The following is a 21,962-nucleotide window of genomic DNA, read 5'->3' as shown; positions in this document are numbered from 1 at the left end:
ATCAATTCTCAGGATGGGTAGAAGCTTTTCCCACCAGGAAAGCTGATACTGTGGGAGTGGTCAAAGCACTCTTCCGGGAAATCATTCCCAGATACAAAATACCTGAAACCGTAGAATCCAATAGGGGTCCTCATTTTTCAGTGGGAATACTAAACAGTATCTATAAAAGTTTAGGAATACAGCGACAACTACATGTTCCATATCATCTGCAGTCGTCAGGACAGGTGGAAAGAATGAACAGGACTCAAAAATAAAATTGCTCGAACTTGTAGTCAGGTAGGTTTGAAATGGCCTGAAGTTTTAGGAATAGTGCTATGGGATATTAGAAATACCCCTCGCCAACCTCTAGGGTTGTCACCAGCAGAAATAGTCCTTGGCAGGCACTTAGCTGTACCTGGGACCTTTGTCCCCGCTAGGACCAGCCTCTTAGATGGAGATGAATGAGTTACCAAATTTGTATTGGGGATACAACAACATCTACAAGAAAACAAGGCACAAGCCAGATGGTTTCAACCAGTACTAGCTGGAATGCAAGTACCTGTTATCCAGTCTGGAGATGCAGTAATGATAAAAGTCCACTCCTGCAAAACAAAGTTGGACCCTAAATGGGAGGGTCCGTATACTGTGTTATTAACTTCTTACTTTGCTGTAAAGGTTGCAGAAAAGAATAACTGGATTCACCACTCTCATGTTTAATGACTGCCCAGAGAATATCAGTTAGATGGACCACCATCAACCCTGCAGACCTCCATCAATCCTATCTTGGAGATTGAAACCGGGACCGTTCAAGCTTATCATGATTCCTTTGACCTTAGTTGAATTGGAAGCGACAGAGAACTATACTTATAACAACTGCTCCAGTTCGCCTATCTGGAATAAGACTCTCTTAACTCAGACCAAATATCAGGATTGGGAATATACAACCACTGTGCTAACAGAAGGAACTTTCTGTTTTACTCGTAACCAATCCGACCAATATGCCTACCCAGCAGGGAACAGCTCATGCCTCATAACCCAGTGGAGAGAGGTTACTGGTTCAAGAACACCCGCACTTTCTGTAAAGGTCAAATCCCACTTTTTGAAACTATAAGCTTCAGACCACAGAGGAGTAATTGCAGTAACATCTCAATGTATGACACCAGAACAATCTACAAGCGGTGGAAAGGTAAAGGACAACGTAGTCTAAATGGAACTCGGGTATCTGAGGATGAAGACAGTTTTGATATTCTGTTGGGAAGATGAGGGATTTTAATCTTGCATACCAGTGTACTAACATGTAGACATTACTCCCCATTTTGGGCCCTACAAGGCCATTATTTTGCCTGTGGCTGAAAAGCTTATAAAATACTACTGGCCAATTGGACAGGCAGTTGTTACATAGCCCGTGGGGTGCCATATTTACACATTACTTCTAAATTACAATTAGGGAACAATTAGGAACGTCAGAGAAACTTCCCTCATTGAAACTCGAGAACACTCTTCAAAGACTAGAAAAGGCGCTAGATAACACTAGATAACTAGATGGAGAAATCCACTAACAGGGAAAACTAATAGAATGTTCCATTTCGGGAATAATTCCATTAGTGACTGGTCCCGCCATTGCTTGTGTAGACTGATATACCATCAGACTACAAATGGTCTCAGAAGAGGTTGCTTTAGAACTTGAAGACTCTATCAATGATCTGGGAACAGCCATTGAATCCCTCAGCGAGGAGATGCAGCAAGTAAGAATCTTTTCCCTCCAAAATAGATTAGCCTTAGTTTATCTCCTGGCATTTCAAGGAGGTGTTGCATTAATTGGATCTCAGTGTTGTATCTATATAAATGACAGTTCCCATGAGATACATGAAAAGGTGACTGAGGCAGAAACACATGCCCGCAAAGGAGCCCAAAGTGCATACAACCCCTCTGGAAGTGACTGGTTACAAAACTTGTTCTCTGGATGGGGATTATCACCATGGTTTAGTAGTTTATTTAGTTCATTGCTAAAAAGTCTTTTACCTGTGGTTATTATGCTTGTGATAGCCTGCTGTGTTTTTACTTGTGTTTGGAATTGTTTACAGAATATGCTTATGAAATCTATACAAGTGTATCGAAAATTCCTCGTACAAGACCAACTATAGATGGACAGGGATGCCCGGAAAAAACCAAAGGGAGGACTGTTATAGAAGAAATTTGATTAACTATATTCTTCTCTCTGAATAGTCTCATTTAGCATTAGTAGCTTAGCACTAGTAGCTAAAGTACTTGAAGCCTTAGGCCGCAAGAGCTGACCGAGAGTAAACTTCTTGATAAAACTAATGCTGCTAACACAGAACTAGCTGAATCCGGCAGATGCGAGCGGAATGAAGATAAGGACCAAGGAAACAATTCCAAGAGAATGAGGTAACTTCAGAAGAAGGCCAGCCCAGCAACAGTGAAAACCTATAAGAAATCAAGAGACCACCAACCAGCATTAAGTGATTAGACTTGGGGATTGGGCGATGGGTGGTACGGGTATAATTGAAGGGCCTGATCTGGGGTAGGGGTCCCTCTCTGGAGGCACCCAGCTTGAGCTATAACCTGAGAACTAATAAAAGAGGAATTGGAAACTTTCACTTGGACTTCACATTAATCAGCAGGATCCTAGGGTCAGACTCTGTTATGGTGGCTGGTGTGCATAAATCCATAACACCTGTCAGTACCAAAATTGCTTATACTGGTATAGGTATTCCCCTGAGGAAAGGAAAATATACTCTACTCCTATAAAAGCATCCACACTACTGATTAGACTGATATAATTACATCAATAATAAAAGAACATCAGACCTCTAATAAGCCCAGTGGTCTCAAAGTCCGTGTGTACTCTGCAGTGCCCTTTCTCCTTTTTCAACCCAGTATTTGGGTCTGTGTTCTGTAACTGCAGCCCTTACCTACAGAAATTTGGCAATTTGTACCTTCTAAAGTTGGTTGCTCTGGAAACAGGCTACAATTTCTTCCAGCTTCACAGCAAGAGCTGCTGAACTCCAAGACGAGCAAGCATAGCAGCTCTGTTCACTTGCTTCCCCAGGCCGGTGAACTTGCCTCAGGAGTCACGGATTATTTTCCTCTTTCTTATCCACTCTGTGAGGCCAACCCCATGAGGAGCTTTTGATTGACTTGAGAAAACACTGAAGTCCTTTTCACAAAAGGAAGCTGGAATAGGAAGTCTCACACGGGCCGTAAGAGTATAAGAGTATCAGGCATCTGCCTGAGTATCAGAAAGGGGAGTGGAAGGGATCTATAGAGGACCATTTCCTAAAAGAGAACCCTTCTGTCTGGTGCCTCCCTTCTTCTCCCCAGTCCTACGACCTCTGACAACATCCCACTTTTCTGCAAGGACTATTGGATATTACTTACGTATTGTTGCTTGCTACATTGTCAGTCTCTTACTAGTCACTCCACTCATGGTCTTCTGAGCTCATTCCTTCACCGAGCCATTCATCAAACAATCTGGAATCGCTCAGGCACCCAAAACGCACCCTGCTAGCACAGGACAAAGCTGTGGGTGTGGGTGTTTTAACACTCAAGAAAGCACAGTGTTTCTTACCGGATTTTCCCCCTGGGATCAGGCAGTATGAGGTGAGATCATCAGAAAGTGTCCTTTTCCTTCCTTCTTTCCGCTTTACAGACCTGGATACACAAACTGGCTGCGGTAAGCGTGCGGCACCCGGCCCTTTCTCAGTTAGGTGCAAATGACCTCCCCTGTGCCACGTGGCCAGTGTGTGCCTGGGCTGCGGGCACGCGGCAAGGCAGCACTCCAGCTTCTGCTTTTCTAACTTGCCGTTTTATTAACACACAGGGGAGGAGAGAAAGAAAAGGCTATGGGAATGTCAGGAAACTTTGCCATCCAATATGCGAGATCCTGTCCAAACTATCTCCTTAGCAGATGTCTTAAACTACAGGGACTCTTCCTTCTCTTGATAGGCGTATGACAGTTCAGGAACTCTGCGGCAAGGGGGAGGTCAACTGGCCCCAGGTATTCACAAAATAAAAATGAAGGCTCAGAAGGCATTAGGGTTTCACTTTTCTGTTATGCAGTATTGGTTGCTCTATATCCCTTTGGCCCCTACCAACACTCTGCTGAACTCACGCTTTTATTAATCTACTTGAAAGTTGCTGTTACTGCCAAAACAGACTTAACTAGTCCTTTAATTAATGGGTATTTTAGTCTACATAAGTTGCCAGAAAATACAAGATTACTTGTTTGAGGCCTTAGTGTAACTGCTTTGCCAGTAGAGCATTACAGAAACCACTTGATACTCCATATTTCATTAAATACTAAAATTAAATTGCCCATACGCACTTCATGTAAAACTCTTCATGTCTAATTTGCACCGGTGATACACATGCAAATAATCAGAGCTGGAGAAAACATTATCCTTTGCCTTCCTCTCTTCCTGCAGAAACCTAGTTCACATTGGAGGAGGGCAGCTAAATGGTAATATTTGCCGGTTACTGTTTAATAATTCATTTAAATTAGGTAAAGCAAGTATAAGGTTTTTCCTCCAGATAGAAGACTCAGGGTATCCTGGTAAGATAAGGACAAGGCAAAGCAAGCAGCCACAACAGAGCTTTCAGAGCGCTACACAAGTATTCTTTTTAAGAAACAGAGATATTTTTAGGGTCCAGGCTCAGCTTGAGCTCCTGTGGGGGTGCAGCATCAGTAGATTAAGCATTGAGAACTCATCCTGAGCACACGAGAGGCTGCAGGAGAAAACCAGCAGCAAAGCATGCCACAGGCGAGCACGGAGAAGGCGAGGAGGAAGGCAGAAGTGTCATACTCCATCTTGGGGAGACTCAGCAAGACAGTGGGGTGGGAATGTGAGAACTAGGTTGTTAAACACAGGGAAACAGAAGCAGCTGTAAAACTTCACAGCAATGATGGAGAGAAAATAACAATACTCTCAGTCCCCCAATTCAGTTCTCCTCATGATCACGTGGAATTAGAAATTGCCAAAACTGTCCTACCTCGTGCAGATTTTCAGACAGGGGAGGAGATGCAGAGCTCTAGTGTCAGGATCCAGCCTTGATTTTGCTGATGAATTGTAAGCAGAAACGTATCACAAGATGCAGAAAAGGCCCACCTGGTCTTTAATCCCTTCAGGGATGCAAAACCAATGCAAGTTTCCTTTCCATAACGTAAGAATGTGATTAAAATGGGACAGAAAAGGAATGAGGGCATGCTTGCCTTTGCTCAGTTGCTTTTTTCAGCTTTCCTTACAAGGAACTTTCTTTAAATTCTTGGTTTTATTTTTCAGATGTCACATTAACTCCAAAGATGTGTCATCTTCTCAAATGGGTGAGGAAACAGAACCTTACCATCTCTTCCTCGCCAAAACTTCCCCCCTCTACTCTGAAGGGCATGAGACAAACAGTGCGTGGCAAGGAAAGCTTCATACATAATTGATAAGCTCTGCATGCTTATGATTAAATCGCCACAGCTCTTCTTCAGTAATGCAAGGAAGCAAGAGAAAAGCCCTCCAGAGATGGAGGAGTAGGGGGGGCCTTCAATTATTTACATAGATGAAAGAGTAAAGAGTTTGCTATTCTCACACAACCAGCAAGTGGTTGGAGGGGGCATTCCACTCCATGGACAAATTTCTCTTTAACTAGCTGATGCCTCCTATCACGGCAGTGACACAGGTTTTATACTGTATGAGACACAAAACCTCAGCCCAATCTAGAGCTGGCAGGTGAAGGTTCCCTGTGCTCCCACCAATACAGATCCCACTGCTATCTTTTGGGTACTTTTCCCCTCTCCTTGCATGCTATGTGAAAAGGACATCAGCTATGAGGAATTTAGAAATCTCAAGTGATTGAAAACACAGGCTTTAAGTTTTATAGCAGATGCAATTTAACAAAAATTCAAAATATATTTTCTGACATATTTTTAAAAATAGTTTTAAAAATTATTTGCCCAGGTCAGGTTAAAATTATTTAAAAGCATAATTACCAGGAAGCACTCTTCAAAAGCGACATTTCACAACACATCATCTTTTTCATTAAAGCAAAGGTCATGGTTCTAACATGTTTTCAAATACAAACTTAACTCCAAAAAGAAACATTGAGTAGCAACACTTATTCCTCAAAAATCTACACATCTCCAAAGGTCAGTCCTGCCCCATTGCCACCTTGACTTTTTTTGCACATTCTAAAACATATTAACACAGGACTAAGGGAATTAGACCCAGTGGAGAACAGAACAGAGAAATATTATCAGAGGAGAAAGAAAATTGGGAGAGATTTCCATAACCAGAATTGTAGACCTGCTGGTAACACTACCTATATTTGCTGCCTTTCTCATTGAACTGGCTGTAGTAAAAGCCAAACCTCCCATTACCACCAGGTCAGATTGTACTCAGACTGTATACAGCCTATCTTCCCCTTTCCTTTAAGGACATTAAAATTCAGATCAAGTTTTATTATTAGAGTATGCCCACCGTGAATTTTACCCATTAACTTTTACCCTTTTACTCACAAAAAGGAGTAATAAACAGAATTATTTCAAAACTAATTAATTTCTATTAATACAGAGTAAGAAAATATAAGTAAGAACATAAGGAAACAAGATCCAAGACAAGATTTAACAGTAACTAACCACATGTTAACAGAGCCCTTTAAATCCACATTTTGCTTTGGGCCCGCACAACCAAGACACAGGCAACATCCTCTGATACTAGGCATCTTCTAGCTGAGTTCCTCCATAAGCACTGACAGCCTTGATAAGGATTGTCTTTGCTTCTGTCGCACTGAGTAATCTTGCTCAGTTATCTAATTTAATTTTATTGATTTCTTCTTCTTGGCTTGTTGTTTGGACATGGTACCCAGTGCAGATTCTGAAATACCCACTGATGTCTGAGGCAGGAGTAGTTTTCCAGACTGTGTTGGGTACTTGGTTTTCATAAGGACTTTAAACAGTGGCTGGGACAACATATGTTTTAGTTGTTTTTTCATCCCCTTCAACATCTTTTGCTTCTGGCTTTCTTCTTGCTCACTAGCTTTTCTTCCTTGGGGCAGAAATCAAAGATACAGAATGTTACAAGAGAAGACCTTGACTCTTTCACCAGGCTTTTGTAATGCTAGGGACAGATGCTAATCTCATCTTTCTCTCTCTAACAAGGTCACTCAATTCCATACACTCTTCCAGTCATCTGTGACACTTTCAGATCACCCAGGCTGTCCACAAGATAACAAGATCAAGAAAAATCCCCAGGTATCATTCTGCTAAATCATGAGGCTCTCAAGCCAGAACAGGCTCGGGAACAAAAGGAAAGGGGGCCCAGAAGATAAGGTATTAACCCAGGGCTTCTAGCTCAGGCAGAAGCTGCTTCTGTGTATTTCGTTACTTGATGCATGCCTCATTTCAGCACCAGTAAAACAGGAAGCCCTTTCCTCCTTATACATAAAAAACAATAAAGTGCTTAGGTTTAATAACATAGGAGAAAGAAGGGCATAGAAAAGACTGGAGATAGTTAATATGGTCAGAGGCCTGAACTGAAGAGAATAAATGAAATCAAAGTTGCTGTAATGTAAATTGAAAGGACATTACTAAATCCTTTTTAACAGTGTAAGAGGCATTTCATTTATGGGAGGAATGACTGAGATTTTAATTGGTCTCCAACAAGCTACGGAAGAATTGGAGACAATACATTTTAAAGCATGAATCTGGCAAGATTCTGGGTGGCAATTACAAAGTGCTTCACTTGAGAGCCACAACTGACTTGGACTGGATGTGCTGTTTTGAAACTCATTTCAAAGCACAGCATACTCAGATTGTGTCAAAACAAGACAACAGAGTGCTAATTATCTGAGAGCGCTCCTGAACATTTTGGACAGAGATGATTAGTGCTTGCTTGCAAAGCGGTTGAAAACAAGCTAGTCCACCCATGAATAAAGGAAAGAAAAAAATTAATCTGAACATGCTTCAAAATTAAGGCATCTGCACATTCAGCAGCTAACAGGTTAGGTACAGCTTAAGCTGAAGTGACCCAGGCAGCACCCCTATGCAGTATGCCTTCAAAGAACTGGTAGGAAATCATATCTTCAGCTCCTAAAATTTGAACACAATGTGGCATTTTACAGTGCATCTAAGCAGTGCAAAGCTTCATGGCATTGAACTAATAGGCACCTGTAGTTGCACAGCCCTACACATTCTCTCAGGCACAGCCTGCAGAACATTTAATTTTAAAAATATAAGAAATTATTTACTTCTAACACACGACCAAAAACCTCAGCAACTCGAATATAATATTGGCCAGTTAGTCCACACAACTCAAGCTACATAAGGCTCACATAATTTTTGTTGTTTACTAGTGTTTCCTGGGTGTTCCCACACAGAGCTCCTGTCCTGCTGCCTGACTACAAGGGAGTGGGAGAGATAAGCAGAAGTGGAGAAACAGCTTTTTCTTTGACACAGAGGGGGCAAGACTCAAGCAGGACATACTGGGTGTTAGATTACCCTAAAATGTTTGCCAGAAGCTAAACAGTTCTTGTCCTATGACATGTGGACTTGTCTGCGACTTGCCAGAATTGTCACACTTCACTCCTGCAGCTCCAGCACTATCTACTGCACAGTCATCCTGAGAACACCAGCAACACCCCATACTAAGTAATGACACTCCTTTCCTTCCCCTTCTGCCCTGCAAGTTTTAAGAGTTTCTCTGCCATGGTGGGGCTGCTTCTGGACACCAGTGCTATGGGACCAACTGAGTATATCCATAAATAAGCATTTCTACTTGCCCATAAACATGTCATCATCAAGATCAATCTCAAGAGCCTCTGCAGCCTGCTGGAGCCAGGAGTTGTGTTGCTTTACCCGACTGTTGAAAAATTCTGCCTTCTCAATCTGCCGTGCCAAATTCATCCGCTCCTGTAACAAAAGGACATTTTAGACATTATAATCAGGTTTAAATGTGGGGCACTTTAGCAAAATCAGTGTTTGAGAGCATGCATTACCATGCAACTGCGATGCAGAGACACTTTTGTTTCCTACTGCTGCCCCAGCAGATGCCCGATGTAATGAAGACATGTCATCATTTGCTAAAGTGTTTTCCTTCTTCAGATCCATGATAGAATCTAACTTCTAAAGCATCTCAACTACTAAACATGCCTGAATGTTAACTCCTCATTCTTTAAATGAATCATTATAAACACTTCAGTGACATCAAGGTCAAATCATGATTCAGATACCAATCATTTCCAAGTACATTTCCATATTTACATAGTACAGCTGGATCTTAGTTACTAGTCTCAGCAATAAGGGGCACCTGCTAGCTTCATCCACGCTGAAGAAGTAAGCTCCTGCAGGCCATCGGGAGGCAGCCACTCATGTTTTCAGAAATGCACCTGATCTTGTTTAGGCACAGGACAAAATGTTCTGTCCTTCTTCCCAGCTGCACACAGGTGGAACAAAGATGTCCAGCAATCTAACCTGACCTGCAGCCTTCCAGCTGGGCCAAGCTGTCTTAAATACCTAATTCATTATGGAAAGAAAATCTGCACTGTCAGTAAATAATAATCAACCCAGCAGCAAGTTCTGCTGTGTGGAATGTGCCTGTGGTTGCACAAAACAAACCCTGTGCAGGACACCCTGACCACCCCAAGGGAATAGTCTGGTGCTACAGTAACAGCACAGCCAGAACTGTCCCGATAATTAAACCACAGAGAGAGAGGAAATTAAAACTGCAGTTGACTAATAAAATAAGTCAGTCACTTCTCCTTAGATCATGACAAGAAATTTTAAGTAGTTTTTCCACCTTTGTGAAACTTGAGTCCTCTTTTGGTCTCTCCTCTACCCTGATTCACTAATTCTATTCCTCTCAACTGTGAAACACCTTCAGACTTTTCCTGAACTTGAATGAAGACATGCACAACCAGGGAAGGAACGTGCTAAAGCACACACATAAAGGACCAGCAGCACTGTTAGTCCCAACTACAATGGCTTTGTGATTAAGCCCAGGGCAAAGTGTAGATGAGACCTGATGATGTGAAGGCCTAGTAGGCTGGAGTCCTGTAATTACAATTACAAAGACATCTTTTCTGGGGAGAGGAGCACTATTACGGATAGGAGAGAAGATCGTGAGATGGTGGCAGGAAAATTTAAGTGTTGAAACAATATTTATTTGCCCATTAATTGACAGAGCATGATAAGAGCCAAGAACTACTCATCAAGAAACACAGAAGGGACCTCCGAAGAAACACTTTAAAAACAACAGATTTTTTTCAGTAACCAGAAACATTTGGCAGGTGGAAGGAGGTGGGGGGAAAGATGGGGGGAGGGGGGGAAATAATCAAATTCTCTTTGTTACTACCAAGAGGAGAAAAATGAGTCTGTGGAAGCATTTCTTTGATTTTCTTCCTCTTTCAGAAAGCTGCATCTCCTGAAAGATTCATGCTAAATACCCCATTTGCAGCAAGCCTGGGCTTTGAAACTGGCTGACATTATTTGCAAGGTGAGGATACTGCTGTTGCCACTGGGGTAGACCTTGGGCTCTGTCCAAGCCAACTGGATAAGCATGACCCAGAATACCTTAAGGAAGATATCTGTTGCATTATCTGACTGCTTGCATTTTTCTCCTATTCTCAATGACTGTGCAATATTCAGGCTCCAGCTGGATTCTTTTCAAATGCAGTATTTAAATATGTCCCATTTGTATGTGGCTGATGTCAGCCAAAATGTTTAGAGAATGCTGAGACATGAAATGGCCTCTTATTCAAGAAGTAGAAAATCTGTGGTGACTAGATGCTTTCTAAAACATTGTTTTGTAAATCCTAACCATTGGCTAACTTGTGAGTTAGTGAATGGCTGAATTCTCCTTAAAATGGGCAATAACCTAGAAAAAGTAAACATACCTGGTTTGACAGGGTTCAGTGGCAGCTGTGGCCTCACAGTATAGCAACTTTTAGAAAAGCAGACGACTTACTACTTCAACTGAGAAGAGGCAGATGAAGACCACTGAAGATCCCTGGACCTGCTACTGTTCTCTAGTCTGTTCCTAACACAAGGGGCTTTAAACAACATACTTAACAGAACCATCCCAGCTCCCCAGCCACAAAACATACTCGCTTCCCTGTGCTTGGGAATCTAGTCATGAGAAGCTCTACATAACACTGTGCAAGAAAAATCTAAGTGATGTTTATATTTGAACACCTTTCGTGGACCAGTTATTGAGGAGAAATCACAAATATTGCTTAAAAAAAGATAAACTGTGATTAACTTCATTTTCAAATCCATGTCCTGAAGAGTAAATTTCAGCTGAAACGTGGAAAGAACGTGATGGTAATGCAGTAATATAAGTAAGCAAGCAACTAGTCAGCCTGCAAAGAGATTGTTGTTTCTTTACCTTGATAGAAGTCATGCACTTGGTTTCAACTGGGAAAAATGGCAGCTCTTCACTCTTCTCCAACGTTTTATAAATTTTCCTAAAATTGATTAAGTCATCAGGGCCGATCAGCAATAGGCTAAGGCCTTCATTGGCAGCTCGGGCTGTTCTGCCGCTTCTGTGTACGTACAACTCAGATGTACGAGGGACCTGCAAATATTCAGAAAAACCATGAAGCTGGCCACGGAAAGCTATCAGCAGCCTGTCATGCTTTGGCCAAGAGGCTGCCAGAGAATATTGTTTTTTATATACACATGGTACACTGCATGTAACACAGCTGAAGGTAAAGTAAATGATGTCTGGAGACACTTTTTGTTCTCTGGTCCAGTATTCTTCCTTGCATAATCTTCTGTAAGTCTCTCCTAACTTCTGACCCTCTGCCATTTCAGTTGCAAAGCAGGAAAAAATAGTGTGTGTCCTCAGAGAAGAGTTATAGGGCTAAGTCATGTGACAATTCTGGATATCAAAGTTAAGCAAAAAGCAAGGAGAATCGTATCTGTTATGTCATTTCTGATATATAATCCCACATTGATGAAGTGCTACCTACCACAGTCAGTCACTGCAGCAAGGGAATCCTCAAGTACAAAGCATTACAGGACAGTTAAACTAATAATGATTAAATCTCTATACTTGGGACTATACTATACATAGGACCGAGAATCACAGCTTTATAGTGTTCAGGATTTGGATCAGCAAACGCTTATTTCAAAACCAGAACAGTAAAAACAAAAACGTTAAAAATATTTAACCTGGTAGTGGATGACATGCTGCACGTTGGGAATATCAAGACCACGAGCTGCAACATCTGTTGTCAGGAGGACACAGCTGAGAAAGTAATAACATTTAATGAACATAAAATTGAAGAGTAAACCATCTGCGAAGGAGCATAAAATACAGCGACCTAGAATTCTACCACAGCAATCTAAGTAACAGATTTGTACTATATCATCTGCTGGAAATACGCTGTTTGTTTGCCCTTACAGAAAACAATACCCAATATTACATCAGAGACAGTCTTGAAACAGCAATTCTTAAAACTAAAAGAAAAAATGCAAATGTTACCTTCAGTGGGTCCATTCTGTTTCCAATAAAGAAATTCACTACCTTGCTGGATCCTGTTTTCCTATGCTTTTTCAGGAATTCACAGGAATGCTAGTGCAAATTGCTATTCAATGACCTAATCCAACCATTTGGCAGGGGGGTATGCTCCCCTTCATTACATTCCTCAGTGGTCTGCCCAGGCTGGGTTTAAAAATATCTTTAGCTTGATATGACCAAACCACTAACAACACAGCTGATCTTTTGGCAGGACAGAAAAGTTATTACAAGTTTCACCAGTTGAGAAAAATCACATTATTAACATCATAGATTTAATTAACAGCTTTTTGAGGCTGAAATATCTTCTACCAAGTTGCACTCAAATAAGTTCTCTCAGTAAATTAAAAGCTAGAAATATAAAGGGGAGGGATTCTGTTCTGACAATTAGTATTTCTCCTTACCCTTAGAAATGAAGAACTACTCAAAAAAGTAATTCTTTTATATAAACAGTCTACTACAGAGACAAAAGTCTCCCTAGGGTATGGAACAATTCCTTTCAAAAAAAATCTCCCAGCAACTGAAATGAGTTACTTGTAGGTAACGGGAATTTGTTAAGATTTTATGCCATCTGACTGCACACTCTATTGCTACAAGGTTCAAAGCAGAAATAAACAGAGAAAATTCTACGGTTTGCAATCTGCAGGAGGCTGTGATAGATGGTCTATAGACGACTTCTTGCCTTGAAAATTTGCAGTGTCTGAAAATGCCCTGTCTGGCCTAGGCCAATGCTATCGATACTACATTTTGCCAAGGGATGCTGCAGATCTATCACGGCAATTCAACCTGTTCTTCCTGCCCGAGTCTATTACCAAGGTACAAATTTCCACGCAGTCAGACAGCACGCAGTACTTCACAGCAGGACTAAACTGTGAGGCTTCTGGATTATGGAAGTACTGAGACCACCAACATCCTCACAAAGGCCATCTCAAAGCCAGCAGGAAACAGTAATTCTTAAAATGGCAGGACAGGCCTGTCTGGGTAAACCTGACTGCCCACGGCTGCTGAAAGGCACAACTGCCTGTTCTCTTGCATTGTTCTAGGATACCTTGACCCTCAGGAAGCTAATTCATCTAACTAAACCTGCAAACCCTAACCCAGCAAGAAGTGGTTTGTTTTATGATGGCTTGGTGAGATGAACCAACTTACAGAAGGATCAAATGAGCTGCAGAGCCAGGGCACAGGGGCAGAGAGGTGTGCAGGATGGTTATAAAAGCATATGGCTGAGAACAGGGCAAGTGACAGCTCCTTCAGCAGCAATGAGCTGCCAGACCACAGGATAATTCAGGCTCCAAGGGACCTCAGGAGGTCTCTAGTCCAACCTCCTCCTCAAAGCAGGGTTAGCTATAAGGTTGGACCAGGTTGCTCAGGGCTTTATCCAACTGATCCTTGAAAACTTCCAAGAATGAGCTGTCTGTTCGAATGCCTGACTGTCTTCACAGAGAAAAAGATCTTTCTTATATCCAGCCTAAATTTCTCGTTTCAACTTGCACCTGTTATCCCTCATCCACCTACCACGCACCACTGTGAAGGTTCCACCTTTTTGATAACCTTCTTTTAAGATATTGGAGGGCTGCCATTAGGTCTCCACAAAGTATTTTTCCCAGGTGATATAAACCCAGTGCCCTCAGCTTCTCCCCTTGCAGAACAAGTCTTGCTGACCATCTTGGTGGCCTTCCACTGAACTCACTACAGTTCATCACCTCAACCATCCTGTGAAACCTCATCCTTAAGTGTTAATAACCTGGGCTCATGAACTGGGGACTCGCATCCCCAGCTAACTCCTCCAAACTGCTCCTACTCTAACAGAGCTACTTCCTCTTCCCACTACCCTTTACATGACTCCTTTTCTTCTCTACTAGGAACTAGAAAATCAACTCACCTCTCTCGCTCAGCAAACCTTTCCAGGTTTTTCAGCCTTTGCTTTTGGTGCATGTTGGCGTGCAAAGGAAGAGGGTCGCAATTTAAGATTGAGAGGAGAGAACTGAGGCGTTTTACACAGTCTATGCTGTTTGCAAAGACCATGGTTCTTCCTGGATACTGGAGAAGAAAGTAATAGAGATAATAGTCCTTCTCGTTTGTATTACAGTGGATTCTGGTTTCTGTCAGAGTCTCAACAGTAGCCTCTTTCCTTGTTAAGTCTATCACTTTGGGTTTGCCCTTTATTCCTACTTTTTCCATTAACAATTCTAGTTTGGTCTTCTTGTCCATCTTTCTAGCATTCTTTTTCTGTAAAACTCTTGTGGGAGTCTGATGGACTAAAGTCAAAGTGGCAGAAAAAACAAAAGTCTGTCGTTGAGGGTTATACTGTGAATCATTTAAGATTTCCAGCAACTGAGACAGCTCTAAGAAGTGACCTTTCTCAACCATTCGATCTGCTTCATCAATCACAAGGCACCTGTCAAACAGAAAATACACAGTAAAAATACACTTGTGCAGATAAATACAAATCTGATATACTTCAAAAGAACTTTTTCTGCTAAACACATAAGGGAAGTTCTCCATGTAAAACCCAAAGGAACACCAGGTATGCCAGCGTAGCTACAGCAGCCTTCCACATTTCTGTTTGAAAAATCAGATTTCTAAAGCAAAAACGAGGTTTCTGCTACTGGCTTTATTTGACATTTCCTTCCATCAATAGAACCACTATGCATTTCAATAAAACACTCTGGCAAAGAAATAAGTGAACTTACATAGTCTAAATTATTTAATCAGTTAGTAAACATAATCAGTATGCAGTGATGCCCTGTTCAGTATCCAGCAGTTAGTCTAAAAGGCACCTTTACCTGAGCTGCCGAAGATTTGAAAGATGTGGGTGTCTCTCTTTAACTAACTCCCACAGACGGCCTGGGGTTGCAATTACAATTTCTGGCTTTCGATTCAGCACACGTTCTTGCTTCTGCGCAGCCATACCTCCAACTAGAATTGCAGTCTTAATGCCTAGAACATATAAATAGTAGTTCTTATCCCACTAATTTATCAGTGAATGTCTTTACATGCATCCACTCGAAGTATTTTAAAAATACTGCAACTGCAGTATACTGCAACTTTCAGCAAGCATTTTGGCCAGGAAACTTCAGGGTTTTTATATAACACTGAACACGCAGCAATGCCCTCAATTTTACAGAAAAATCCTCATTATAGTTAGACGACAAAAATAAAGTAGTCTTTTTTTTAGTGCACCTGTCTTCCAATAGGAATAAGAATCACGTATGTCCTTCACAGCTGTTAGCTTTGTTTACCCATACTTCAGAATCTCATGTTTTGTCAATTATATCTGCATGAACAAGCATGTTCCTGTTATGAATAACCAGCAGGGCCCTCCAAGAATGGGACTGAGAAATGCTTGTCTTGTTAATAACTGCTCATTTGCTATGGAATAATCCTAACAAGAACGCTCCCTCCCAATTAATGATTCTCTGGACTGCACAGTAGCACAGAGACCCTAAGTTAGCTTTAAGCAGTTTGCTCAGGTGCAAAAGGGAGTTTAGCTTTGGCAGCACAGACTCCACACATGGCTTATTTCACCCTACTTCTTCAAAGAATACACCGGCCCACGACAAACTCAATGCTACTGTGCAAGATTCCTCCAGTATCCAAGCTACAACAGGTCTCTCCTACCTACTACTTGTAGGATCCCCCCATGCTTCCAGGTGGGGATTTTTTTCAAAGTGAGTTTGAGACAATAAAGCAAGCCCACATCAAAACATATTTTCTCTCCTGCTGCAGCAACTATACATCACTTGGGCAGCAGATTTTTACACTGCTCCTATCAGAACTGTACTGACATAAATTGATTATTTCAGGCTAGGAGTTAAAGTTAGCCTTGTAATCAGCTGTAGACTGATGAGCACAGCAGGATGTATAGACACCAAAGGAAGATGTGCTTAAAAGCAGTTCACTGCGCTACATATCCCCTTCAATAAATAAACAATTACTACCCTTGGAGAAGTGGGGAGTTGTTTCCCAATTCTCCCCATCTTGAACAGTTTCACATCCTCAGTCATTCACTTAACAGATGTGCTGACCTCTGGTTTGGAAGAGAAAGGAACAGGATGGAATTGCCTTCCATCAGGAATGCTACCCAGCAATATGCTGTGGCCTGACTGCTGTAGGAGGTAAGTCAGACAACCCAGCAATGCCTTCTAGTTTAAAAATTTATGGCCATAATTTCTTTTTTTTGATAGATAAAGCAAAATGATATATATAGATATATCTATCTCTATCTAGTATCTATATAGATTGATATATCTGTCAAAAAAGGAAATTATGAAAAATATATATAAATATATATATGTGTGTGTGTGTGTAATGAAACTATTTTTTATATATAACCTACATCATCCAAAACCAGGACAAAGTCAGCTGTGGCTGGGTATCTAGTATGGATTCTGTGTTGCTAAAGCACAAGTCAATAGCTATTTGAAAGAAGAAAAATTTTAAAGCAAAATATCCCACATTAACTTTTTACTTCCACATGCATCTCACTGAAGAATCTTAACACATTTCTCAAATATTAGTGACTACAAACCCTAACCCTTCAAAAGCCACCCTAATTTTATGATGCTGAAGAAACTGTGGCACACGTTCTGGCTCAACACCAATGCCAAGATCCAAACCCAGCGTAATCTGGGACATGGCCCGTGGGGTCTACATACCTGTAAACTTTGCAACTGCATCAATGTGGTGTTTTACTTGTACAGCTAATTCTCTTGTGGGAGTAAGGACCAGTCCTAAAAGAGGTCTCTTTTTATGGGAGCCAACAGTATGTGTCTCGTCACCGGAATCAAATTCAAAATTTTCCAGCACCTTCACACAGCCTGTTGTGAAAGATGCATCATCTTCATCTCCACTATCTTCAGCCTGCTGATGGATTAGTTTTTCTGCTTCATCCTCATTTTCCCATCTTCTTTCATCATGATGCTGATGGGACTCTTCAGAAACACTGTCACTTCTGGTGGTTGAGCTATTTGATTTTTGCCACTGCAGCACAGAGTGAATCATTGGAATTGCAAATGCAAGCGTTTTGCCGCTTCCTAAAAAAAAAAAAACAAGAAGCCTAATACAGACCGACAAGTCATTTATCTGAAAAGATGAGAAAAGCAACAGACAATCACACACTGTTCTTAAAACATACAGTTATAACAGACACAAACTCTTGATCTTTAGAAGACCAGAAACTTGCAGCAATAGCATCTTTTCTCCTGTTCCCTTTATACATCTCCTTGAGGTCACCAATAGCATACTTCCTGGGGAACAGGTATTTTTCCAGTCTCTAGCAGGTCAGGCAGATTCATTTGTTCTGAAAGTGGTTTTTAAAAGCTGCAGTTGCAGCCAAGATATTTTTAAAGAACTGTATGCCCGTAAGGAGAATACCATGCCCTAATTGACAGTTCTGATCAACATCCTCCAAATAAAGGAATAGCAAATGAGGCCAAGGACAAACTGGAATGTACTTGAAGGATTCGCTTCCATCTTCAATTTACAGTAGTGTGTTTACGACTTTCTAAGAAACTGTATTTTGAAATACTCCACTGTCTCATTTCATGAGCCATCACCAGTTCACATTTTTCTACTCAAAACACATAAATCTGATTTAAAATAGATAATCCACTTTCGAGAGAAGGGGGTTGTCAAATACAAAAATGCTCCCCTAATTTTAATTTCAGGGGTTCACTGTACCAAACTGGAAGGCACATCCCTGCCACATATTCCCTTCTGAACTATCTGTCACTAATAAAGATGTTAGGAGAAGCCTGGCAGCACATCCACCCCAGTTAAGGTTCTCATAAATATCAGTTCATTGATCACAAAAGCAGCATCCAGAGCACAAGACCTATTACACCATTCCTGTAATAGGCCACTGCCAGGAAGCAGTCCTCTGGAAATCTCATCTCAATTCCTTGAGCACCTTTTTTCCATATCACAAACCCATCATGGTTTGCCAAATTCAGCAACACAGAATTTTGCCTATTGAGGGGAGAACCTTAATATTAGTGAATAAACAGCTAAGCCCAGTATCCTGACCAACACTGCTGCAAAGTCTCCTCGTATCCACTTCCCTACCTTTCTGCATGTCTGGGACGTCTCTTCCGACTTCTGCACTTGAAGCAGAAAATGTTTATAATCTGCATTTGCAGAGCACTTATACAATAAGATTCTGTATTACCAGAACATCTGTTCTTAAGGTGAAGAACACTGCTGATCTTGAATTAAATGTAATGCAATTTGGCCAGTGCAAATGTCAATACTGCACCCAGCTGGATTATGGCTGTGATAATCAGGACTATTGTGGAGGCACTAGATTAACCCACAAATTAAACAAATAATCACCTCACAGGGCATGTTATCTTCACAACACACAGATCACATACCATAGCCAGGCCTGAAAAAACAGGAGAAAAGTATATCTTGGTACCCCTAGATATTACACCTCAAGCTAATTCATGCTCTTTTAAACGGTTTTAGATTGTAAGATTTTACAGAGATAAAATTTGGTACCTTAACCAAAAACTTCACTAGTTCTACATGGTAATGAACAGAACTGGTTAGATCCACTGCAAAAACAACAAGCCTTGACATTCCCTGCATCTGATCTCCACAGGGATCTACTGCCATATCAAAATCTTGCCATTCTCCCCTATGTTGCTGCCAAAAAGGGAAGATGCACAGTTGTTTCACCTGTCACCTTCCTCCCCCCGGCGCAATGCTAAGGGAAGCTGTAGGATGTAGAAAAAAGAACTGGCGAGTTTCAGCCTTTCCCAGCTGCAGCACTTACTAACAGACAATTGTCCACATCTTCTCTCAAGTTTCTACAGGAACACCGATGACCCACTGGGCTCTCTGGAGAGAACCTGGCTTTCTTTCACGAAAGAAGAAAATAAATGAGCAAGCCACAGTCCTACTACCTCAGGGTTATGCAAAATTAGACAGCAACAACACAACCTGCCACCAACCGTGCTTTCCATTCTGCAGCTAGAGAGGGATTTGCTTTCCAGCACTGCCAAAATGGCACTTTTCTGCAGCACAAAAACACCATTTAAATTTTCAGCTCCATTTTCAAAAACAATCCCTGCGGGGTTTTCTAATCTTATTAAAGCTAATAGCACCAGCCTAGCTTCTAATTAAAATAAAAATGCAAATGACTGCATATCTTATTAGTTACTATAACTTAATGTTTGAGAGCAGTAAATGGCTTTACAAGACAAGCAGTGAGATAAGGCAACTGGAACAGATGAAAAGAATGCAAAGGAAGCCTTTAAACCAAGGCAGCTTCCAATTGTGCTTCCTATTTTTAGTTTTTATGGGGAAAAAATGTTGCACTGCTAAAGAAGACAAAACTTCAAAGATATGAGCAGCAAAAAAGGTTAAAGGGAAAGTAATGCTCTGAGACTTCACGGTATTGTTCAAGTAAAAAAGAAGCTATAACAAATTTCACAAAGGCTAGCAATGCTCAAAGAAAAAGGCATGAGCTGATCACAAGCTGGACAAGAGACAGTACCTCTCCAGTTAATGGATCAACATAATACTTCAAGCACAAGCAGTGAGAAGGGCTGGTGACAACGCACAGGCCAAGCCCAGAGACAGGGCTCAGAGTGGGCCTGTTTTGCTACGATAAAGGCCTAGGACATATTCACAATGCCTAACACTGTGCCTAGTATTTATTTACCACTCCAAGCTAGTACTGAATCATCTTCAGAGGAATATAGTTCTCTGCTTTGCCTTGGCATGGGGACATCCACAGAAGTTAGGCTCTTGGAACATGACTCTGTTTGTTTCAATAATTCTGCCCTTTGCAGTGTATCCCAAAATAGGAAATTTTGAGAAACGACAAGAAAAGAGATTTCTGTCAAAAGCATAAAAACTCATTGAGACTTCAAAGCTTTGCATACCGTACTGTGTAAACATGGAACATCCTGTGTTTGCAAGTTACAAAGTTTTAATACTTCACAATGAATCATTAGTAATATATTGGATATGCAGAAGATACAAGCTCTTCTGCTACATATAAATGCTTCTTCTGCTACATATAAAAGCTTGTAACAATAAGCTGCATTTAAAGAGGGGAGATGGGAAGCTCCCAGCATATACAACTAGTTTAGCAGATTTGTACCTGTTTCTGCAGCACCAAGAACATCCATATTATCCCGGATGGCAGAAGGCAAGGCTAGGGCTTGAATAGGAGTTGGAGCACTAAACCCCAGGTAGCTCAAGGCCTGCAACACTGGTTCAGGTACAAACAGGTCTTTCCATGCAGACACATCAGCTTTGTGATCAGTTGAGGCAGATAAAACTTCTGTTGTCCAGTTCTTAACTTTTTTAGAAGTAGTTACTGATGGAAGAGCTTCTTGAGCTTGAAAAGCCTTATTTTTAGCTACCTTCTTTTTCTTTGGAGCATCTTTTGTGCTTGAAGTGCTCTCAGCCACATGTCCGTGGTCCTCACAACTTGCCGCTTCGATTATTTCATTACAGTCTGCCTCTTTATCAACCAGCACATCAATTTCTGTTGCATTAGGATCACTGCTTTTATCTGTTTTGCTTCTCAAGTCCTTGTTTTTCTTTTTCTTTTTGGGAGGGACAACAGGTTCTTCCTCCTCATCATTGCCTTCTTCTGAAACACTCTCAGCCTTTCTCTTCTTCTCTTTTACTTTCCCCACTTTGGAAGAACTTACTAGTTTGTACTCTGTAAGTTCCTCCAAGCATACTATATCTCGAAACTCCTCATCAGCAAATAGATTGGGGTCAATTTGCACAGTTTTCCATTTTCCTATTACTTCAATGCCTTTTTGTTTCAATTTAAAGGAAGATTTAAATCTCCCTCCTTTTTTGGTCTTCATTTTTACCTAAAAAGAAACTGGGGGGTAAAAAAGCAGGGCATCAGATCAAAATAACAAGGATTATGTTGACGACATTCAAATACACGGGAACACAAGGCACAATTCTTTTCCTGTGGGGAAATAATATGAATCGCCTTAAATATAACTACAGCAGGCCAGGCCTACAGCCTCACTCCGGGCATAAAACTAAAATCGCCGGAATAAATCCCCGCAGGCCGCGAAGCGCTCCCGCCCCTGCCTGCCCCGGGTACCACCCGCCAAAGGCCCGTCATGGCCCGGCGCGGCCTCCGCTGCCGCACACGGGACCTCCGGGCACCTGCCGGGACCCCCGGGGAGGCCCGAGGGGCCCCACCGGCCTGTAGCCCCGGGGCGAGGGGCTCCCCTCCCCGGCGCTTACCGCGCTCCGCAGCCCCAGGACAGAGGAACAGAGAGCGACCGCGGGGCCCCGGCAGCCGCCCCTGCTAAGGCCGCCGCCCGCCTCGTGCGCTGGCGGACGCCGCCATTACCGCGTGACGTCACTGCCCGGCGCCCGCAGCGCCCGCGAGCCCGTTTCCAGGGGGCGGTGCTGGGTGAGTGGGAGGTGGTGCCGTGCGCATGCGCCCCTGAGGGGGGGGGCGGGGAGGAGCGC

At 41.9% G+C, this 21,962-nt stretch overlaps 1 protein-coding gene across 1 annotated transcript; it reads right to left on the bottom strand.

Annotated features, from left to right (window-relative positions):
• Window positions 1-5,837: 5,837 nt before the first annotated feature.
• DDX24 (DEAD-box helicase 24) lies at window positions 5,838-21,872 on the bottom strand. Its single transcript, XM_075151185.1, has 9 exons — window positions 21,732-21,872; window positions 20,611-21,351; window positions 17,156-17,533; window positions 15,284-15,437; window positions 14,380-14,895; window positions 12,152-12,227; window positions 11,364-11,552; window positions 8,757-8,890; window positions 5,838-7,024 (listed from the first exon to the last, which is right to left on the bottom strand). Exons 2-9 carry the CDS (start codon window positions 21,332-21,334, stop codon window positions 6,793-6,795), a joined length of 2,403 nt encoding a protein of 800 aa, XP_075007286.1. The 5' UTR covers window positions 21,335-21,351; window positions 21,732-21,872; the 3' UTR covers window positions 5,838-6,792.
• Between the last annotated feature and the right edge of the window lie 90 nt (window positions 21,873-21,962).

This window comes from Calonectris borealis, chromosome 5, assembly GCF_964195595.1.
Source record: "Calonectris borealis chromosome 5, bCalBor7.hap1.2, whole genome shotgun sequence".
Lineage (NCBI taxonomy): Eukaryota > Metazoa > Chordata > Aves > Procellariiformes > Procellariidae > Calonectris > Calonectris borealis.
This window is presented reverse-complemented; position numbering and strand designations above follow the sequence as displayed.

Coding starts and splice junctions, on each gene's coding strand:
- DDX24 (XM_075151185.1), bottom strand. CDS start 21,334: ATGAAGACCAAAAAAGGAGGGAGATTTAAATCTTCCTTTAAATTGAAA. Junction 15,438..17,155: donor TGCAGTTGCAAAGTTTACAG/GTATGTAGACCC, acceptor TATATGTTCTAG/GCATTAAGACTGCAATTCTA. Junction 7,025..8,756: donor GATGACATGTTTATGGGCAA/GTAGAAATGCTT, acceptor GCCCCAAGGAAG/AAAAGCTAGTGAGCAAGAAG.